Raw genomic sequence first — 21,285 nt, 5'->3', positions numbered from 1 at the left:
AAAATGTCCCGACATAATTTATTGATCTACAACACTTAACTGACACTGTGCTTTTGTTGAGCCTGCAAGGTCGGGTCACATTTATTTCACCAGTAATGTTAGCTTTACAGTACATGGGGAGCTATGCAGGGTTGGGCTCGATTTAGATTGAAATTCCAATTCAATCTTGAATTAACTCATGAAGTGAAGAATTTACGTTGAATTCAATTTTAATTTCAACAATCTTCAAGATATGGAATTAGACTGTTTGGATTGGAATTCATGCACATGGAGTTCAAATCATGCAGCACAAAAATGTATTTGTATATTTCCAGTATAGCTATGCTGTCTGAACTGAGTGACATGATCAGCCTGGCCCCCTGAGGATTTAGAATTTGTGGAATTGTTGGGCATAATATTGAATTGGGAATGGAATTATTGGAACATTGGACTTGAGAGGAATGTAATTATCTCAGAATTCAGTGATGGACTGACCTGGAATTTGAATTGAACTAAATGGAATTTACAGAGTTGGAATTGAATTAGTGGAATAAACCCCATCTCTAGTTCACTGTGAAGCTATGGCAATGAGACACACTGCTAGCTTGTATATGTGTAAGCATATGGTGGTGGTTAGTATTAGCGTGGTGTAGCACTGACCTGTGATATTAATTGTTTGGGGCTTGTTAAAGGGTCCTGACACACTGTCATTCCTCTGAGCCCTGTGAGAATGCTGTGGTCAGGGCCAGGGGCATAGGGGCGTGTGTTACTGTACTGTGCTACTGTATCCCATCCAGTTCCTCCCTGTGACCCTATGAACAACCCCTATACATGAAGCCTGTTGCATGTGGCGGAGTAGGTCCAAGTGGCCTTTCCTCCGACCCAGGGCAATATCCCTGCTATGCCTCACAGAGGAGGTGTGAAGACAAGACTTGCCAAGAACGGGTCTGCTTTGGCCAAACCATACCAGGTGGTTACTCACATGATGAAAGAGGCGGACTGGCCATCTGCCATTTCAGGCTAATGCCAGATGGGCTAGTCCATTTATAGCCCAGTGGGCCTGTCTGACTTGGGTTTGATGCGCAAAATTATCATTCTGGCTGCTAATGGGGGCCTCAAGGGGAAAAAATTGGCTGGTGTTTTAGAAATACCAGGGCTGGCTTCTGGTCCCAGTGTGCCCCTGCGTGATGAGTAACCTTGCTTGAGACCTGAAGACTTGAGCTCCCCTAGTCAGTCACCTAATCATGACTCAGTTTGTCTGTGATGTGTACGCCGAGGAACTTAAAACTTACTACCCTCTCCCCTGCTGTCCCGTCGATGTGGATAGAGGGGTGTTCCCTCTGCTGTTTCCTGAAGTCCACAATCATCTCCTTTGTTTTGTTGACGTTGAGTGTGAGGTTATTTTCCTGACACCGCTCCGAGGGCCCTCACCTTCTCCCTGTAGGCCGTCTCGTCGTTGTTGGTAATCAAGCCTACCACTGTAGTGTCGTCCGCAAACTTGATGATTGAGTTGGAGGCGTGCATGGCCACGCAGTCGTGGGTGAACAGGGAGTACAGGAGAGGGCTCAGAACGCACCCTTGTGGGGCCCCAGTGTTGAGGATCAGCGGGGTGGAGATATTGTTACCTACCCTCACCACCTGGTGGCGGCACGTCAGGAAGTCCAGTACCCAGTTGCACAGGGCGGGGTCGAGACCCAGGGCCTCGAGCTTGATGACGAGTTTGGAGGGTACTATGGTGTTAAATGCTGAGCTGTCGTCGATGAACAGCATTCTCACATAGGTATTCCTCTTGTCCAGATGGGTTAGGGCAGTGTGCAGTGTGGTTGCGGTTGCGTCGCCTGTGGACCTATTGGGGCGGTAAGCAAATTGGAGTGGGAATAGGGTGTCAGGTAGGGTGGAGGTGATATGGTCCTTGACTAGTCTCTCAAAGCACTTCATAATGACAGAAGTGAGTGCTATGGGGCGGTAGCCGTTTAGCTCAGTTACCTTGGCTTTCTTGGGAACAGGAACAATGATGGCCCTCTTAAAGCATGTGGGAACAGCAGACTGGGATAAGGGTTGATTGAATATTTATTTATTTATTATTTTTTTCACCTTTATTTAACCATGTAGGCTAGTTGAGAACAAGTTCTCCTTTACAACTGCGACCTGGCCAAGATAAAGCATAGCAGTGTGAACAGACAACAACACATGGAGTAAACCATTAACAAGTCAATAACACAGTAGGAAAAAAAAGGAAAAAAAGAGAGTCTATATACATTGTGTGCAAAAGGCATGAGGAGGTAGACGAATAATTAAAATTTTGCAGATTAACACTGGAGTGATAAATGATCAGATGGTCATGTACAGAAGAGATACTGGTGTGCAGAAGAGCAGAAAAGTAAATAAATATAAACAGTATGGGGATGAGTTAGGTAAATTGGGTGGGCTATTTACCGATAGACTATGTACAGCTGCAGCGATCGGTTAGCTGCTCAGATAGCAGATATGTCCGTAAACACACCAGCCAGCTGGTCTGCGCATGCTCTGAGGACGCTGCTGGGGATGCTGTCTGGGCCTGCATCCTTGCGAGGGTTAACACGTTTAAATGTTTTACTCATGTCGGCTGCAGTGAAGGAGAGCCCGCAGGTTTTGGTAGCGGGCCGTGTCAGTGGCACTGTATTGTCCTCAAAGCGAGCAAAAAAGTGATTTAGTCTGACTGGGAGCAAGACTTCCTGGTCCGAGACGGGGCTGGTTTTCTTTTTGTAATCTGTGATTGACTGTAGACCCTGCCACATACCTCTTGTGTCTGAGCCGTTGAATTGCGACTCTACTTTGTCTCTATACTGACACTTAGCTTGTTTGATTGCCTTGCGGAGGGAATAGCTACACTGTTTGTATTCGGTCATGTTTCCGGTCACCTTGCCCTGGTTAAAAGCATTGGTTCACGCTTTCAGTTTCGCACGAATGCTGCCATCAATCCACGGTTTCTGGGTTGGGAATATTTTAATCGTTGCTGTGGGTATAACATCGCCGATGCACTTTCTAATGAACTCGCTCACCGAATCAGCGTATTCGTCAATGTTGTTGTTGGACGCAATGCGGAACATATCCCAATCCTCGTGATCGAAGCAGTCTTGAAGCGTGGAATCAGATTGGTCGGACCAGTGTTGAACAGACCTGAGCGCGGGAGCTTCTTGTTTTAGTTTCTGTCTGTAGGCTGGAAGCAACAAAATGGAGTCATGGTCAGCTTTTCCGAAGGAGGACGGGGGAGGGCCTTATATGCGTCGCGGAAGTTAGAATAACAATGATCCAGGGTTTTACCAGCCCTGGTAGCACAATAGATATGCTGATAGAATTTAGGGAGTCTTGTTTTCAGATTAGCCTTGTTAAAATCCCCAGCTACAATGAATGCAGCCTCAGGATATGTGGTTTCCAGTTTACATAGAGTCAAATAAAGTTTGATTGTGAGGAATCTCTTCCCATAGATGCTCAATTGGATTGAGATCTGGTGACTGGACAGACCACTGCAGTCAGCTGAATTCACGGTCATGTTCGCAGAATCATTCCTGGACAATCCTAGCTTTGTGCATGGGGCATTATCCTGCTGGAAAAATCAATTTGCATATGGATATACTGCTGCCATGAAGGGATGCACCTGATTGGCAGTGATATTCAGATATCCTGTGGCATTCAAATGTTGCTCCACTTTTATCAAGGGGCCCAATGTGTGCCATGAAAACACACCCCACACCATCACACCACCTCCAGACTGCAATGTTGACGCACGGCATGATGGATGCATGTACTCGTGGTTTTCTCCATACCCTAGTACTCCCATCAGTGTAAAACAAACGGAACCGGGATTCATCAGACCAGGCAATGTTTTTCCAATTTCCCAGTGTTTTTCTTCCTTAGCCCACTGCAACCACAGTTTTTTGCTGAAAGAAGTGGAATTCTGTAAGGTTTTCGGCTGCCATACCCCATTCGTGCTAAGGTACGACAAGTTGTGCATTCTTTTATGGGTCTTTGGGCACCAGTGTTGTATTGGACTGTCAGTTCTTGACACACTCAAACCAGTGCGCCTGTCACCTACTACCATACCCCATTTAAAGGCACTTTAATATTTTTTCTTGCCCATTCACCCTCTGAATGGCACAGATACACAATCCATGTCTCAATTGTCTCCAGGCTTAGAAATCCTTCTTTAACCTGTCTCCTCCCCTTCATCTACACTGATTGAAGTGGATTTAACAGGGGACATCAATAAGGGATCATAGCTTTCACCTGGATTCACCTAGTCAGTTTTGTCATGGAAAGAGCAGGTGTTCCTAATGTTTTGTACACTCAGTGTATATTATAATATCGTCTTTGTTTCTCAAAATCATTGTAATGTGGTTAACCTTAAAAATCTAAATCAAAACGATTCAAATCTAAAAGATAGAATTCAACCAGGGAGCACCCTTAGATCATGCAAAGGTATACAGTTGAATCATTCCCACAGTTAATGGCAAGGCCTGCTACGCTATGAAACCACACACTATTGCAGAGACTTTGATATTGCCGACCCCAACTGATATGGTGAAAACAATGTGTGGGGAGGCCGAGGCACAGAAACTCACATTAATACCGTTGTCGGATAACACTGTTAAACAAAGAATTTATGTTATTGCTAGCAATCAAGAGGAAAGAAACTCTTGACTGAACGACTCAAACTCCCCAGCTTATGCTCTCCAAATGGCTGTTAGCTGTGAGGGTCGAGATGCTTTTGACCAGATGGGACTCCATCTATGGCGGGACTCTAGTTATGAATGTGTCTCCCTCTGCCATATGGACACATTTATATGATACACTGAGAGCAACTGGAGGCAGAAGAGCTGAGCACAGAACTGAGATATACCCCAGCAGATAACTACATCAAACCACTGCACCACGCCTGTTCACAAAACTATGTGGAGATATGGGATCAGAGCATGAAAATGTTCTATTTCACACTGAGGCTTGGTGGTTATCGAAGGGGAGTGTTGGAAAGATTTTTCACATTAAGAGCGGAACTGTGTCATTCACAATGGGTTAAAAAAAACAACTGACTTGGTTGACTTTCTGTGTCAGGAAAATAACAGAAAACAGCATCAGTAAGTGTCCCACATGAGTGATGACTGCTCACCTCCAATGCTTGGAAGGGCACTTTGGGACTTACTTCCCAATCCGTTGGACTGTGGTCCCGGCTCAGTTGACATGCTGGTAAGGGAAATCGAACAGCTGATCGAGCTGTCATGTGCCCGAATGCTGCGGACAACGTATTCACGGGTCACTGAGGAGTTTTGGTTCCTGACTCGAAGGGAATACTCTGCTGTCTCCCTCTGAGCATTAATGCCGCTTTCAAAACAACTGGGAACTTGGAAATCTCTGACTTCCCACTGCAGTGTGTTCAAGACAACTGGGAACTCTGAAATAAATGTTGAACTGTTATCCAACTCCGAATTCCAAATCGGGAACTCTGGCCTCTTTCCGACTTTCCAATCTAAAGATCACTGACGTCATAACTTGACCACCTATTTTTCAGAGTTCCCAGTTGTCTTGAAAGCACCATAAAGGTCATGGTAGACTAACCTTCGCCAGCTCATATCTGTGTGAAGCTGGATCCAGTGCTTGTCTGCATTAAAACCAAATATAGATCAGGGTTGGATCTGACAGCAGATATGTGGTGCGTACAGTCGACCCCCCCCGCCTATTTTGTACACAGCATGACCAAAAGTATGTGGACACTTGCTCGTCAAACATCTCATTCCAAAATCTTGGGCACTAATATGGAGTTGGTCCCCCCTTTTGTTGCTATAACAGCCTCCACCCTTCTGGGAAGACTTTCCACTAGATGTTGGAACATTGCTGCTGGGACTTGCTTCCATTCAGCCACAAAAGCATTAGCCAGGTAGGGCACTGATGTTGGGCGGTTAGGTCTGGCTTGCAGTCTGCATTCCAATTCTTCCCAAAGGTGTTTGATGGGGTTGCGATCAGAGCTCTGTGTAGGCCAGTCAAGTTCTTTCACATCGATTTCAACAAACCATTTCTGTATGGACCTTGATTTGTGCAAAGAGGCATTATCATGCTGAAACAGGAAAGGGCCTTCCCCAAACTGTTGCCACAAAGTTGGAAGCACAGAATCGTCTAGAATTTCATTGTCGGCTGTAGCGTTCAGATTTCCCTTAACTGGAACTAAGGGGCCTAGTCTGAACCATGAAGAACAGCCCTGGACCATTATTCCTCCTCCACCTAACTGGAGGTGGAGAGAAGATAGGCACATAATTGTCTTTATCTGTTTTGGAGGGCAAGGGTTGACTGTTAGTCAGGTAATCTAATTTCAAAATAAAAAACAGTATTTTTCACTGCACTATTTCTGTCCCTCCTTAAATTGCATGTGGTACATTTTGACTTGACCACAAACTCTCTTGTTGTTTCTGAATTTATCACGTTAGACAGTTTGGTTAGAGACAGTTTGCCCTGTTCTGTGAAGGGAGTAGTACACAGCGCTGTACGAGATCTTCAGTTTCTTGGCAATTTCTCACATGGAATGGCCTTAATTTCTCACAACAAGAATAGACTGACGAGTTTCAGAAAGTCCTTTGTTTTTAGCCATTTTGAGCCTGTATGTTATGGTTTTCTTCCGTCGTAAGAGAGGAGGACCAAAATGCAGCGTGGTTATCTTCATACATCTTTAATAAAGATAATGACGAACAATACAAAAACAATAAACGTAACGTCAAAAAAACAAAACAGCCCTATCTGGTGCAAACAAACACAGAGACCGGAACAATCACCCACAAAACACTCAGAATATGGCTGCCTAAATATGGTTCCCAATCAGAGACGACGATAAACACCTGCCTCTGATTGAGAACCACTCCAGGCAACCATAGACTTTTCTAGACAACTATACTACACCACAATCCCATAACCTACAAAAAACCCCTAGACAAAACACACCACATAAATAACCCATGTCACACCCTGGCCTGACCAAAATAATAAAGAAAACACAAAATACTAAGACCAGAGCGTGACACTGTAATCGAACCCACAAATCCTAATGCTCCAGATACTCAACTAGTCTAAAGGCCAGTTTTATTGCTTCTTTAATCAGGTCAACAGTTTTCAGCTCTGCTAACATAATTGCAAAAGGGTTTTCTAATGATCAATTAACCTTTTTAAAATAATAAACTTGGATTAGCTAACACAACGTACCATTGGAACACAGGAGTGATGGTTGCTGATAATGGGCCTATGTAGATATTCCATATTTAAAAATGGTTTCCAGCTACAATAGGCATTTACAACATTAACAATGTCTACACTGTATTTCTGATCAATTTGATGTTATTTTAATGGACTAAAAATGTGCTTTTCTTTAAAAAACAAGGACATTTCTAAGTGACCCCAAACTTTTGAACAGTAGTGTGTGTATATCTAGATGTTCTCACTCCTTATGTTAGACTGTAATGCCCAAAACGTCTCACAATTCCAAAATAACCCTCAAGAAGAGATGTGTAGGAGTGAGCAAGGTCAATGTGTATGTTTGCTTCATACAGTGGGGCAAAAAAGTATTTAGTCAGCCACCAATTGTGCACGTTCTCCCACTTAAAAAAATGAGAGGCCTGTAATTTTCATCATAGGTACACTTCAACTATGACAGACAAAATGAGGGAAAAAAATCCAGAAAATCACATTGTAGGATTTTAAATTAATTTATTTGCAAATTATGGTGGAAAATAAGTATTTGGTCAATAACAAAAGTTTATCTCAATACTTTGTTATAAACCCTTTGTTGGCAATGACAGCGGTCAAACGTTTTCTGTAAGTCTTCACAAAGTTTTCACACACTGTTGCTGGTATTTTGGCCCATTCCTCCATGCAGATCTCCTCTAGAGCAGTGATGTTTTGGGGCTGTTGCTGGGCAACATGGACTTTCAACTCCCTCCAAAGATTTTCTATGGGGTTGAGATCTGGAGACTGGCTAGGCCACTCCAGGACATTGAAATGATTCTTACGAAGCCACTCCTTCGTTGCCAGGGCGGTGTGTTTGGGATCATTGTCATGCTGAAAGACCCAGCCACGTTTCAACTTCAATGCCCTTGCTGATGGAAGGAGGTTTTCACTCAAAATCTCACAATACATGGCCCCATTCATTCTTTCCTTTACACGGATCAGTCGTCCTGGTCCCTTTGCAGAAAAACAGCACCAAAGCATGATGTTTCCACCCCCATGCTTCACAGTAGGTATGGTGTTCTTTGGATGCAACTCAGCATTCTTTGTCCTCCAAACACGACGAGTTGAGTTTATACCAAAAGGTTCTATTTTGGTTTCATCTGACCATATGACATTCTCCCAATCTTCTTCTGGATCATCCAAATGCTCTCTAGCAAACTTCAGACAGGCCTGGACATGTACTGGCTTAAGCAGGGGGACACGTCTGGCACTGCAGGATTTGAGTCCCTGGCGGCGTAGTGTGTTACTGATGGTAGGCTTTGTTACTTTGGTCCCAGCTCTCTGCAGGTCATTCACTAGGTCCACCCGTGTGGTTCTGGGATTTTTGCTCACCGTTCTTGTGATCATTTTGACCCCTCGGGGTGAGGTCTTGCGTGGAGCCCCAGATCGAGGGAGATTATCAGTGGTCTTGTATGTCTTCCATTTCCTAATAATTGCTCCCACAGTTGATTTCTTCAAACCAAGCTGCTTACCTATTGCAGATTCAGTCTTCCCAGCATGGTACAGGTCTACAATTTTGTTTCTGGTGTCCTTTGACAGCTCTTTGGTCTTGGCCATAGTGGAGTCTGGAGTGTGACTGTTTGAGGTTGTGGACAGGTGTCTTTTATACTGATAACAAGTTCAAACAAGTGCCATTAATACAGGTAACGAGTTGAGGACAGAGGAGCCTCTTAAAGAAGAAGTTACAGGTCTGTGAGAGCCAGAAATCTTGCTTGTTTGTAGGTGACCAAATACTTATTTTCCACCATAATTTGCAAATAAATTCATTAAAAATCCTACAATGTGATTTTTTGGATTTTTTTTTTCTCGTTTTGTCTGTCATAGTTGAGGTGATGATGAGGCTATGATGAAAATTACAGGCCTCTCATCTTTTTAAGTGGGAGAACTTGCACAATTGGTGTCTGACTAAATACTTTTTTGCCCCACTGTATGTGTATCTGTGCTACGTGCGTGAAACTCCCCCATGCCTTAATGTCCCATGTTTGAGTTCCTGTCTTTGGGAGCCCATCCAAAATCGGAGGAAAAAACATCAGCTGGTTTGAGTTAGTGAGTTTGGAATGTGACTTTGTTCAACTGATCCTGTTATAGAGACCATGCAGCGTTGTGTGTGCCTGTGTTTGCGCGTGTGTCTTTGTGCCTGTGTTTGTGGGCTCACGTGCCTTTGCGGGTGTGTGTGTGTAGGTCCATGGAGCCATTTCTCGTCTCTCTGATTAGCGCTAGCATCATGTAGTGGAGTTCTGTTTCCTTAGATGACTGGCCAGTAGAAGGGTTTACGACCCTAGGCTAGCTAAGGCCTTCTCTGGAAGAACAATACATACTGTATTCCCTAGGTTGTTTTTAGTTGTTACTCTCCTAGCATTTATCTACTGATTTTAAATGTGACAGAGAAAGACCTTTTTAAAGTTTGATTCAGCGATATGACGTATATGCAGAAAGTAAACAGCATAGTGGGTCAATTTCCGCAACAACTAAGAGCTTTGAAGAGTGAGGCTCAACTTCTTCTCTGCTGGTTTGGTGCCCTGGCTACCACGCTGTAACAGTGTTAAGCGAACCTGTGCACATGCGTAGACACTGTGTGAGAGCAAAGTCCTTAAGGTTTTAGTTCCTTTTGAGACTAAACGTCTGTTTCCCATAGGTCCCGGCTGAATACTGTCCTATGTCTTCTGTCTTCTCAGACCCCCATAGTGGAGAAGATTAGGATGATAGCCCAGAAGGTGTACGGGGCTGATGACATCGAGCTGTCTCCAGAGGCCCAGGCCAAGATAGACTATTACAACCAGCAGGTGAGGTCACCATACCATACTACACATGATCTATTGAAGCTTTTACATAGTCACTTTCTCATGCACCAACACGCACACGTACACACACTGAATTAATTGTTGTCTAATTATGTTCATGTCCTCCTGCCCGCAGGGTTACGGGAAGCTTCCAATCTGCATGGCCAAGACCCACCTGTCCCTGTCACACTTGCCTGAGAAGAAGGGCACGCCCACTGGCTTCACCCTGCCAATCAGAGACATCCGCGCCAGCATCGGGGCAGGATTCATCTACCCATTGGTGGGAACGGTGAGTGGTCTGGATTCTGGAAGCACAGAGACTTAGTCTCCATAGGGATTTAAGGCCGGGTTAAGCCATTTTTACATGAACACGGTCTCAGTGACCCACTTTTGGTTCTCAATGTGTCTCATGTGGTAGAGACGGGAGAGAGTCGCGCGTGTGTATGAAGTGAATATGTCTGTGACTATTCTTTTGTGTGTGTGTGTGTGTGTGTGTGTGGTTTTCTTTAGTGTCCCTTGTGTGTTTTTGACCCTGCCCAGGTGTGCCTCCAGAGGTGTAGTCCCTCTAACCAGAGTTCTGGCGCCAGAAATGCCAGGAATTTCTCTTAACAATGTGTGTGTGACTTACTCTTACATTGCTGCTCTGAGGAATTCAAGAACATACGCGTAAAAATAAATAAATATGTAATTCCCTCTCGTACGGTTCTCAGTTCAAACATTGGTCAATTAGAAGCCCCCCGAGTGGCGCAGCAGTCTAAAGCACTGCGATGCGGCGTCACTACAGACCTGGGTTCGATCCCAGGCTGTGTCGCAACCAGGAGACTAATGAGGCAGCGCACAATTAGCCCAGCGACATCCGATTTAGGGGAGGGTTTGGCTGGCCGGGATGTCCTTGTCCCATCGCGCTCTAGCGACTCCTTGTGGCGGGCCGGTCGCATGCACACTGACTTCGGTCTTCAGTTGTACGGTGTTTCCTCCGACACATTGGTGCGGCTGGCTTCCAGGTTAAGCGAGCAGTGTGTCGAGAAACAGTGTGACTTGGCAGGGTCTTTTTTTCGGAGGACGCATGGCTCTCGACCTTCACACCTCCCGAGTCTGTACGGGAGTTTCAGCGATGTAACTACCAATTGGATATCACGAAAAAGGGGTCAAAAGAAAAAAATATATACATTAGTCAGTTAAATCTTTCGTCTGAAGCTCTGCTTTAAAACTAATTCCTTTCGACCCTGAACACTCTCTGTCATTAAGGAAGTTGCTAGACTTCCTTAGCTGCCCACTGAAAGTCTTATCACATACGCAGACACACTGGGTTTCCGTGTGTGTCTATCTATCATCCTCTACTCTCCTTTGGATGTTCCTCTTCTGAACTGGACTTAACCCCAAACCTTACAGATAACCCCTGTGCTGGGTTGGGCTTGGCTGGATGTTGGCAGTTGGTCGTACAGGAAGTTGGTCCCCCACTGTTTCCCCGGCATGCTGGGTAGGGGCAGCCGCCGGTCGGTAGGACGTCTATCCAGCCACCCGCCTCCACCGCTTTGATCTGCTAGGGCTTGTGTAGCCATCACGACCCTTGAACCTTGACTCCTGACCTCGGAGGGAATTTTAGCAGCTCCTTGAACTTTTTCGTCTGGCCCATAGTCTCCTCCTGGCGTCTGATTAGATCCATGTCTAAAGGGCTAGCAGATTAGTTCCTGTAATGTACTGTCTTTTAGTTTGGTGAACTTGACCTTTTATTCATTTTATTAAATTGTTGTCTGAATTCATTGAAGTGCTTTGATCCCAATAAGTAGCTTTAGACTACTGTGTAAGGCAAGTGAGCGTTACGGCAGCCATCTATACATTTGGGTGTGTATCCTGTAGGTTTTCTTAACACGTGCCAGAGTGTTGATCTGACACGTGAGTGTTTTTGATGTTTGTTTGTACAATATGCTTGTGTATTAGCTAGTTACTTGAGAGAATGTTTTGTCTGGGAGACGGGTTGCTTTCGCTGCACCTGCCTTTGTGAGCACGAGACCCAATGTGAGGAGTGAAGCAGGGATGGCACACAGTTTAATTATCACTTGTGGTTGTCATGTCAGTTTTGTGTCACCCTGACCTCAGGGTCATCTCGCTCTCTCTCGCAGGTGGAGAGATTTGACCAACTGAAGGCCCTGCGGGAGTAAAGAGGGGGAGGGGAAGCAGGGGAGGGGCAGGTGAAGGCCTTAGTTGGGTGAGGAACCAGGAAGGGGCTGATGTCATTTCCCAGATATGTGAGGGAGGGGTCACAGGGAAAACAATAGGTCTCTGTGGAATCCATATCCCATTAGAGCAGAGGTGTCCAACCAGGGATTTTTAATACATACAGTACCAGTCAAAAGTTTGGACACACCTACGAATTCAAAGGTTTTTCTTAATTTCTTACTGTTTTCTACAGTGTGGAATAATAGTGAAGACATCAAAACTATGAAATAAGCAAAAAAAGTGTTAAACAAATCAAAATCTATTTGATTCTTCAAAGTAGCCACCCTTTGCCTTGATGACAGCTTTGCACACTCTTGGCATTCTCTCAACCAGCTTCATGAGGTAGTCACCTGGAATGCATTTCAATTAACAGGTGTGCCTTGTTAAAAGTAAATTTGTGGAATGCCTTTCCTTAATGTGTTTGAGCCAATCTTGTGACAAGGTAGGGGTGGTATACAGAAGATAGCCCTATTTGGTGAAAGACCACTTCCATGTTATGTATGGCAACAACAGCTCAAATAAGCAAAGATAAATTACAGTCCATCATTACTTTAAGACATGAAGGTCTCCTCTTTATCAAGCACAAAATAGCTGAGGTTTATAGATCCTGTTCACTTGTCCAGCTGTGCCTCTGTCACCTAGAGGTTTTATTTAGAGAGAGTTAAAAGTAGCTATACGCAACACACAACTTTTGACCAGGAATTCCAAGCTCTGTTTTGATTTGTGTAGTCCTGACAATTCCAATATTGTAGAGATGTCAAAGGAGTGTAATCCATGAAATATATAGGTTTTTAATCTACAGGTTCTGTCTGTGACCTCCCAATGCACTCGCTTTGACGTCCCAATCAAATGTGAAACTGTTGAAAATGTTAAGTACACCATAAACTAATACGCACACCAGCCTAAAGCCTCACATCTTATAATTTAAGCTTCTTGTTACAATTCCCCCCATGAGAAAGGCAGTGTGTCTGTGGGTTGTCAAAACTCCTGTAGCACTTCCCTGGCTGAGGTCAGAATAGGATAGAATGGACTTTTTTGGTCTCCCGAGTGGCTCTGCGGTCTAAGGCACTGCATCTCAGTGCTTGAGGCGTCACTACAGACACCCTGGTTCGATTTCAGGCTGTACCACAACTCAGCCGTGATTGGGAGTCCCATAGGGCGGCGCGCAATTGGCCCAGTGTCGTCCGGGTTTGGCCAGTGAAGGCCGTCATTGTAAATAAAATGTGTTCTTAACTAACTTGCCTAGTTAAATAAATGTTGCAGTTAAGTTGTGCTATTCGCCCCGTAGCTCCTTAAAGAGACCCCTACTTGCAGCAGGATGTGGTGCGACGGGTCATATTTACCACTGTGAACTTCTCACTTAAGGAATAACAGTGTTGCAGGTTGGAAGCTCAAGGGCTGATATGAGAACCACACGACAAAATAACTATATACAATACATAAGTACAAAAAAAACAAAAAAAAAGGTTTGTTAAAACATAACAAAAACCTGCTAATTATAAATCATTTGATGTGAGTCTGTGAGAGTTAGGCAATGTGGAGGAGATTACTGAGTAGTTTGGTTCATCAGGCGGACTCCCATTCTTCACTTGAAGTTAGGCCCGTCAGTCAGAAGAGCACTAACACACGCTGGCCTATCTGTTTACAAAGCATCTCTGAGTCATTCAGATGTCGATCCACATTCACACAGAGTACCATTTGTTTCACCTCCAAATCACATTAGCCATTATGGGTGGACACTGTCTCCACCATGATAAATTATCACCAGTCTCTGTGAGGAAAAGTAGATATGACTGGCTGAGGCCAGCCAGAGTCATGGACTTTGTTCATTTAGAGATGAGAGAGAAGCCGCGTCAAGATTAGTCACTGTGGTAGGAAGAGTAAAATTAATTGTGTGTTTTTGTGGTATTTCGTAGTATTCCGAGTTAAGAGCCCCCAACTCCTCTCCAGTGCAGTGGAGGGGTGTTACGCAGTGATAGAATAAGTGCTACATTGTCGGCCCCAGGGTTTTCCCGGACAATGGCGCATTGTTTGGGAATAATAGAGAGAATTTCTTGGCAGAGCCAGGATTCCATCTTTAGCCACAGAGCGTCCGTGTTTTGCGTGTTCCGACAAGTTCCCCGGCTGCCTCAGGAGTATGGGACCAAAGGAGAACAGCACACCTATTGTCACTACCTGAACCGTATCTTCTCCATCAACCTCTTCTACCTTCCCTCCTCTCTGACGGTTCATTATTTTAGTCCTGCTTTAACTCTGCTGACAGGACTGTTTATGACCTCTTCTGTCAGTTGTAATGGCAGTGTTATGTAGCCACTATGATGCAGGTTCACATTAAGTGTTACCATAGTTTTTTTTTACTATGAAGTGTTAATTAAGGATCTGATCCTTTTCAATTTTCTCCTAAAATGACATTCCCAAATCTAACTGCCTGTAGCTTAGTCCCTGAAGCAAGGATATGAATATTCTTGATACCATTTGAAAGCAAACATTTTGAAGTTTGTGGAAATGTGAAATTAATTTATTTTTATTTTACCCTTATTTTACCAGGTAAGTTGACTGAACACATTCTCATTTACAGCAACAACCTGGGAAATAGTTACAGGGGAGAGGAGGGGGGAAGAAGGAACCAATTGTTAACTGGGGATGATATAACACATTAAATCTGATAAAATATAATACAAACAGAGGTTCAAACTGTAGAACCCAGTTCCTACATTTGAATATAAAAATGGATTTTATCAAACAAAACTATGCTACATTTTATCTCTGGGACCCTCAGGGTGACAAATCAAGGCAAGATTACTGAATGTAAGTACATTATTTACCTTCAGAGATGAATGTATCAAACCAGTTTTTGTGATAAAAAATGTTTGTTGTTGTGCACTCTCCTCTAATAATACCATGGTATTTCTTCACTGTAACAGCTACAGTAAATTGGGGAGTGCAGTTAGATTAACAATAATTGAAGCTTTCTAATTATATAAGACATGTCTATGTCTTGGAAAGTTTGCTGTTACTTACAATGTCATTCTAGTCACATTAGCGTATGTTAGCAACAACCATCCCGGTATAGGGACACCGATCCTACGGATCCTTAAGAGGTTTATAATACCGAGTAGTCGCTAGGGACTACTAAATTACAGTGGTAGTCACAGGTGCATTACACATGTAGATGCAAAATAAAAGAGGACAAGTGTCTCCCAAGTCCAAAATTATAACAAATTGGTTGTTTTGGATAAATAAACCATTCTCCATATTGGAGAGATGATCATTCTTTCCAGGGTGTTTTCAGAGCAAGTCCTATTGACCATAGGCATACTCGTGACTGTCTTTTCACATGTCCTCCTCTTCATGTCCATGATTTCATTATGCGTAATTCCCCTGCCTCACGCCAGAATAACATTTAAGCAGTCAGTTGATTTTAATTTACTCTACCTCAGGATATCCTCCTCGGCTCTCAATCTTCTCTCTGTTATGCCCCACCCCCAGTCAAATTGAGCTGTTTAAAGTTCTTAGTCCTCTGTGACACTGTAGCTGCTCCAATTCAAAACTGCTGCAGTGCCCGTTTGCCCTAATGACTCACCTTCTGAGGTCTGATTGAACTAGATGCTCAGTCCCTTTGTTTCTGTAATTCCGTGTCAAAAAGTGTAGAGAGAAGACAGGTTTTTGTTTGGAATGTTATTGCAGAAGGAGTGTATTCTCTTCCGTTAGTGAGAGGAACGCTCTGTTCTACTGGGCAGTTAGTTGTCTTCTCCTCGCCTGCCCCATACTCCCAGTCATACCCTCATTTTGACTCTTTCCTTGAGGGCCAAAGCTGTAAGTCCCAGGGTAGGTCTCTGATTGTGTTCCTTCCACTATGTAGACAACAACCTAGATACTGTAATGTTAAGGAATAATCAAGGGGCAATGCATTCTATGGAAAATAATGTACAATGTGGAAGGTGTGGCATTAACCTTCCACGGCATAAAGTTCCCGAGTTGATTATCCCGCTTATACCAATGCTATATTTGAGGCTAAGAAATGTGTTCATTTGACGTCAGAAATGTGTTCAACATCCACTGAAGTAGCTAGCAAGTTTACTAGGTAGCTACAATAGTTGCCTTGGTAACCAAACAGACTTGATAGCTTAGCTAACCAAACCATCAGTCCTACAGTAGCTTGCTATTATGAAAATCGAATTCAACTATGCCAATAATGTTTTCAATTCGACTTTTGCTTTAAAAAGCAGCTCAGATATAGAACATGTAAAAACGTACTTCATTGCCGTTGAATTATACCGTGCATTATTTAAGCAAAAGGCACGAGGGGGTGTGGTATATGGCCAATATGACAGCTATCACAGCTATGCCTTTTTTGGGGTACGGAAAAAAAACTAGGAATTATCACTCAATTTAAGATATTTAGGCTTGCTTAGAATGAACTTTTTGCAGTGCAGTTCTACAGTTTCCTAGGGGAAGGGTGTTTCGCTGCCAGAGGATTTTGACCAGATTTGGTGGAAATGCATAGCACCTTGTCAGCTTTGTAACTGTAGCCATTTTGTGCCGGGACCATGATCTCCTACCCTCTATTTTTCAGGCTGGTCTAGTTTGGTTGGTTTACTTGGAATTTAAATAATGTGATTTTTTTCGACGCTCACATCGGGACAAAGAACAGAACCATTGACCGTTGGAAAGACACCACAGTCCTTATTATGGGTGGTCAACCCATTTGGCAATCACTCTCTGAGTCACATAGATGGGAGTGTAGAAGTAATAGGGAAGCCCCTACCTTCATCGTGATATGATCTCCAGCAGACTGAATTAAATGAGTTTGGATTATAGTAATTCAACATCAGATCAGTTATTTCATTATAGAAAATATTTTCCAAACCTTATATCCCACTCTTCATGAGTTACCATTGAGAAACTGTGTTGTGATGTTATGAATATGCAGAAGCATTATGCAGTTAACACACAATCTTGTCATTTACAGCAGCTAGAGTTTTTATGGTTGGTCTGGGAGAGGTTTTATTTAAAATTCTATGTGTGCTAAATACCAATGACCATATTGGCCTGTAACTTTTCCTCTTGATTGGATTTATTAGGATCTCATTGGGGAAAGGGGGATACCTAGTCAGTTGTACAACTGAATGCATTTAGCTGAAATGTGTCTTCCGCATTTAACCCAACCCCTCTGAATGAGAGAGGTGCGGAGGGCTGCCTTAATCAACATCCATGTCTTCGTTAACCGACGCCAATGGTGACAGCTAGTCTTACTGGGGTCAGCTCTTGGAGCTGAAAGATGATTGGCTGAATGAAAAATACTTCCGGTGTTGTCACGTTCTAGCCTAACTCTAGGCTCAACTGTAGGGCCAACTTAGATAGTCAGTAATAGTTACGTAGGAATGTAATTTGGGGCTAAGTTGTATATTTAGTGTAGTTTAAGGCTCTTGTTAATTTGATTTGACCTGTTTAAGTGAATTTGTTTAATGGCTCAGAAGTCTAGTTTGTTTCACCACGTAACTTCAGTGTGAAACTGCAGATGAAAGATTTTCTGAGTTTTGTCCATCGCTACAAATGAATGTATGAGTCTTCTATGAAGAGAGAGCTGCGATAGCTACTGGAATAGGTTAATCAGATCGTCCTGAGATAGGACTATCTGTACTTTGACTGTAGTGGATCACAGGCAGTAAAACAGTAGTCCTGTTATTTGTTAGAGAATCTACAAGAGACCTCTCTATTCCGGGAAAATGGCTGTTCACATAGTTCATCTGGACTGTAAAGATCAAGTCTGGACTAATCATTCTAGTTTTTCCTCCTTTCCAACAACCTCTCCCTTGTCTTCCTCTCCATTCTGCTCATCAATAACTGTCATCCCAACACACATGACCTGATCCATAGCATCTCAACAGAGTTCTAATGACACATGCATGACTCCCAAATAGGGTTGCAAAATTCCTGGGAACTTTCAATAAATTCCCTGGTTTTCCAGAAATCCTGGTTGGTGGATTCCGGATTTCCTACTGTTTCCCTCCTGATTACGGGATTCATCCAACTGGGATTTCGGGAATATTGGGGAATGTATTGAATGTTCCCAGAATTTTGCAAGCCTACTCCCAATCAATAGTGCTTTGGTCGCTTGAATTGGTCAAGTCAGCTGGCTGTCCCCGTTGGCCACTTTGCAAATCGGCTATGGTCGTTGTCCAATCAACTCCTTTTTTTCCTTTTTTTCTCTCACTGAGCCCCGCCCCGTCTGACCTTAGTCTCCCATTAAATTTGATTTAGTTTAGTTATTTTTCTTAATCTCCTGTCAAAATTACATTAAAATGTTATTGGCTATCATGCGTCACTGCTGGTTAAGGTATTAGAAATGCAGCTCTCTGAGCTAGAAGAATACACTACAGTAAAGACCAGAGGCTGCTCTACTCAGGGCTGTCTTATAGACTCCTTTTAGTGCTTGTAAATCGCTGTTAAACTTTTTAATATTTCCTGTTATTTTCAATAATTTAATGTATAAAATGTATGTAAACTCATGAATCGAAGACTCAATTGGGAACTGAATTCAAATTGAATCACCTCAAAAGGAAAGCAAGTGATTGTACCTGCTTTCACAAGTGATTGTACCTGCTTTCACAAGTGATTGTACCTGCTTTCACAAGTGATTGTACCTGCTTTCACAAGTGATTGTACCTGCTTTCACAAGTGATTGTACCTGCTTTCACAAGTGATTGCTCAATGCAATGCACAGATGACTAACTTGCCCTTTCTCTTCCTCCTCACTCTCCCCCTCCCCCTCAGATGAGTACTATGCCAGGCCTGCCCACGCGACCCTGTTTCTATGACATCGACCTCGACCCAGTTACAGAGGAGATCACTGGGCTCTTCTGAGCATGCTTCAGAACAATCACCCAGGTAAAATAGTATTCCATTCAAACCATTATGACCCTGTTTTTATTTCCATATTATATGTAGCTGAAAATGCTGGTCATGTTCATTTTTGAATCGATCACACGTTTTGGACAAGTCCCAGATATAGATGTTTCTGTATAGCACACCATTCATCTTATTCTGATGAATTTAAGTAACGTTATTGTTGGCATTTAGATTTTACCCAATGGTGCCTAAAACACTTTTAATTAAATGAGAGGCTCAGAGGTGTAGCTGTTGCCAAGGTTAAGGGCTGTGGCTGTCGCAAACAATGTCTTTACAGTTCTAGTAAGCCAGATGGAGAAATTATTATCTAAGCTACATATGAATCAGTCTGTGTATCTGTGTTGTTTGCACTGCCACAGTAAGCAGCAGTCTCGTTATATCCCGTCAGACAACACTGCTACATTTTCCCTGTAAATTCAGTCAGTAGTGAACCAGTTTGTAAATGCTTATGTAGTCTATCTGCCACATACCATGTAGGGTAGGAACCTGATGATGTCTATGAAACTGAATGAATGTGTTGTTGTAGAGCGCTCATACAAGAAAGGTGCCGTGTAGGGTAGGAACCTGATGATGTCTATGAAACTGAATGAATGTGTTGTTGTAGAGCGCTCATACAAGAAAGGTGCCGTGTAGGGTAGGAACCTGATGATGTCTACGAAACTGAATGAATGTGTTGTTGTAGAGCGCTCATACAAGAAAGGTGCCGTGTAGGGTAGGAACCTGATGTTTATTTAACGGAATTCATGTGTAGTACTCATACACTCATTGTCCTTCCTCTGAGTGGCTCACTTGGTCTAGACGGTGTGTGTGTGTGTTAAATATTGCCTCAGCGTCAATACACAGTACTCCTCTGGATATTTTCACTCAGTGTTATTCCCTATTCACTCAGCACCAAGGCTATGGCCCTAGATTTAGAGATGCACTCAGTCAGTCACTCAGTCACTCTCTTCTCCAACGTTCTGATTTTCTCTCCTCAGGCTCTGTGAAAGACCCTCCTGCCCTGTGGGGAGCATGGCGAGGAGGAAGAGCCCTACACCTTCCATGGAAGATGCTTAACCCTTCTAATGGCACTTCCTACCTACAGGGTTCCACAACGCCACTGCAAAGGCTGGGGTCACTCTTTTGCACATCAACGATATTAAACCAAATAAGGCCTAACCATGCTGTATTTCTGTTAACTGTAACCCCTTAAAAATGAGGGAAAAGATTTTGTTACTTTTTAAATTTGTTTACTGAGATGAACTACTATAATATCTCATGTCATGGTGCTGGTTTTATTGTTTTCATTTTTCTTAATGTGGCTTAATATGCTTTTATTTAGTGTAATGCAGTACAAGTGCTCATGTATTTATGCACTAAATTCATGTTGTACGCACAAGTTGTTTTAAATGTGGTTATCTAGCCTCGTCTAACATTTCTTAATCCACTACATCCTGCTAAATGTCACAGGGTGGCTGTTACACAGTTTGGTTACTAGCTGACGCTCTACTTCTACTTAATGCTGTTTAATTAGATGGATTATGGAAAACCATGGTTTTCTACCATATAACAACTGTGCCTTTTTAAAATAAACTATTTTATTTACTCTACAGTTCTGTTGTCTTATTTTATTTTTTGTCTTGTTCACACCCATCAGGTGAGCAGAGAACATTCCATCTGCTGTTTGGACACAGACCTCTTCCTGTTACCGCAGGGCTCTGTCAGGAGAGCCTCCAAAGCAAGCACAATGGTCTGGGTTAAAAATGTACATATGCAGAACAGCTGAGTACACTCACTCAATCGCGCGCACAGTCAAGTATACTCACTAATACATGCACATGAACCTAGACATGTGCAAACAATCAAGCACAACAATACCAGAATGCGTAACAACAAATTTAATCACACATATTTAGAGTTTAGCCCTCGATGGTCCTGAAATCCAGGCCTCATAGCCGGCCCCCTCGCAGGTCCCGAGAATGTCAGCTCCGCCTGTCAGGATCTGATGTTTGTGTTGGTACGTGGTTCCTGTGTACATGTGTGCTTTTATCGTAGCTGGCATTCCACACCTGCTAGGTCTGTTATTGCCTCTGTTCTCTGGGGTTTCTCTAAGTACAGTGTGTGTGTGTTCCACTGTCAGAGGGAAAATAATGCACTCATTCATACTGAGGGG

At 43.3% G+C, this 21,285-nt stretch overlaps 1 protein-coding gene across 4 annotated transcripts in view; it reads left to right on the top strand.

Moving 5' to 3' along the window:
- LOC139407242 (methylenetetrahydrofolate dehydrogenase (NADP+ dependent) 1 like) overlaps nt 1-20,722 on the top strand; it is an 88,318-nt gene extending 67,596 nt beyond the window's left edge. For all 4 annotated transcript variants that reach the window (XM_071150842.1, XM_071150843.1, XM_071150841.1 and 1 more), the window contains exons 24-27: nt 9,897-10,004; nt 10,138-10,290; nt 18,999-19,112; nt 20,111-20,722. In XM_071150842.1, the coding sequence (XP_071006943.1) occupies nt 9,897-10,004; nt 10,138-10,290; nt 18,999-19,088 (351 nt within the window). In that variant the 3' untranslated portion in view covers nt 19,089-19,112; nt 20,111-20,722. The remainder of the gene's footprint in view (nt 1-9,896; nt 10,005-10,137; nt 10,291-18,998; nt 19,113-20,110) is intronic.
- The last annotated feature ends 563 nt before the right edge of the window (nt 20,723-21,285 follow it).

This window comes from Oncorhynchus clarkii, chromosome 4 (assembly GCF_045791955.1).
Source record: "Oncorhynchus clarkii lewisi isolate Uvic-CL-2024 chromosome 4, UVic_Ocla_1.0, whole genome shotgun sequence".
Classification (NCBI taxonomy): Eukaryota; Metazoa; Chordata; class Actinopteri; order Salmoniformes; family Salmonidae; genus Oncorhynchus; species Oncorhynchus clarkii.
The sequence above is the reverse complement of the archived record's forward strand: the minus strand, read 5'-3'. Positions and strand labels throughout refer to the sequence as shown.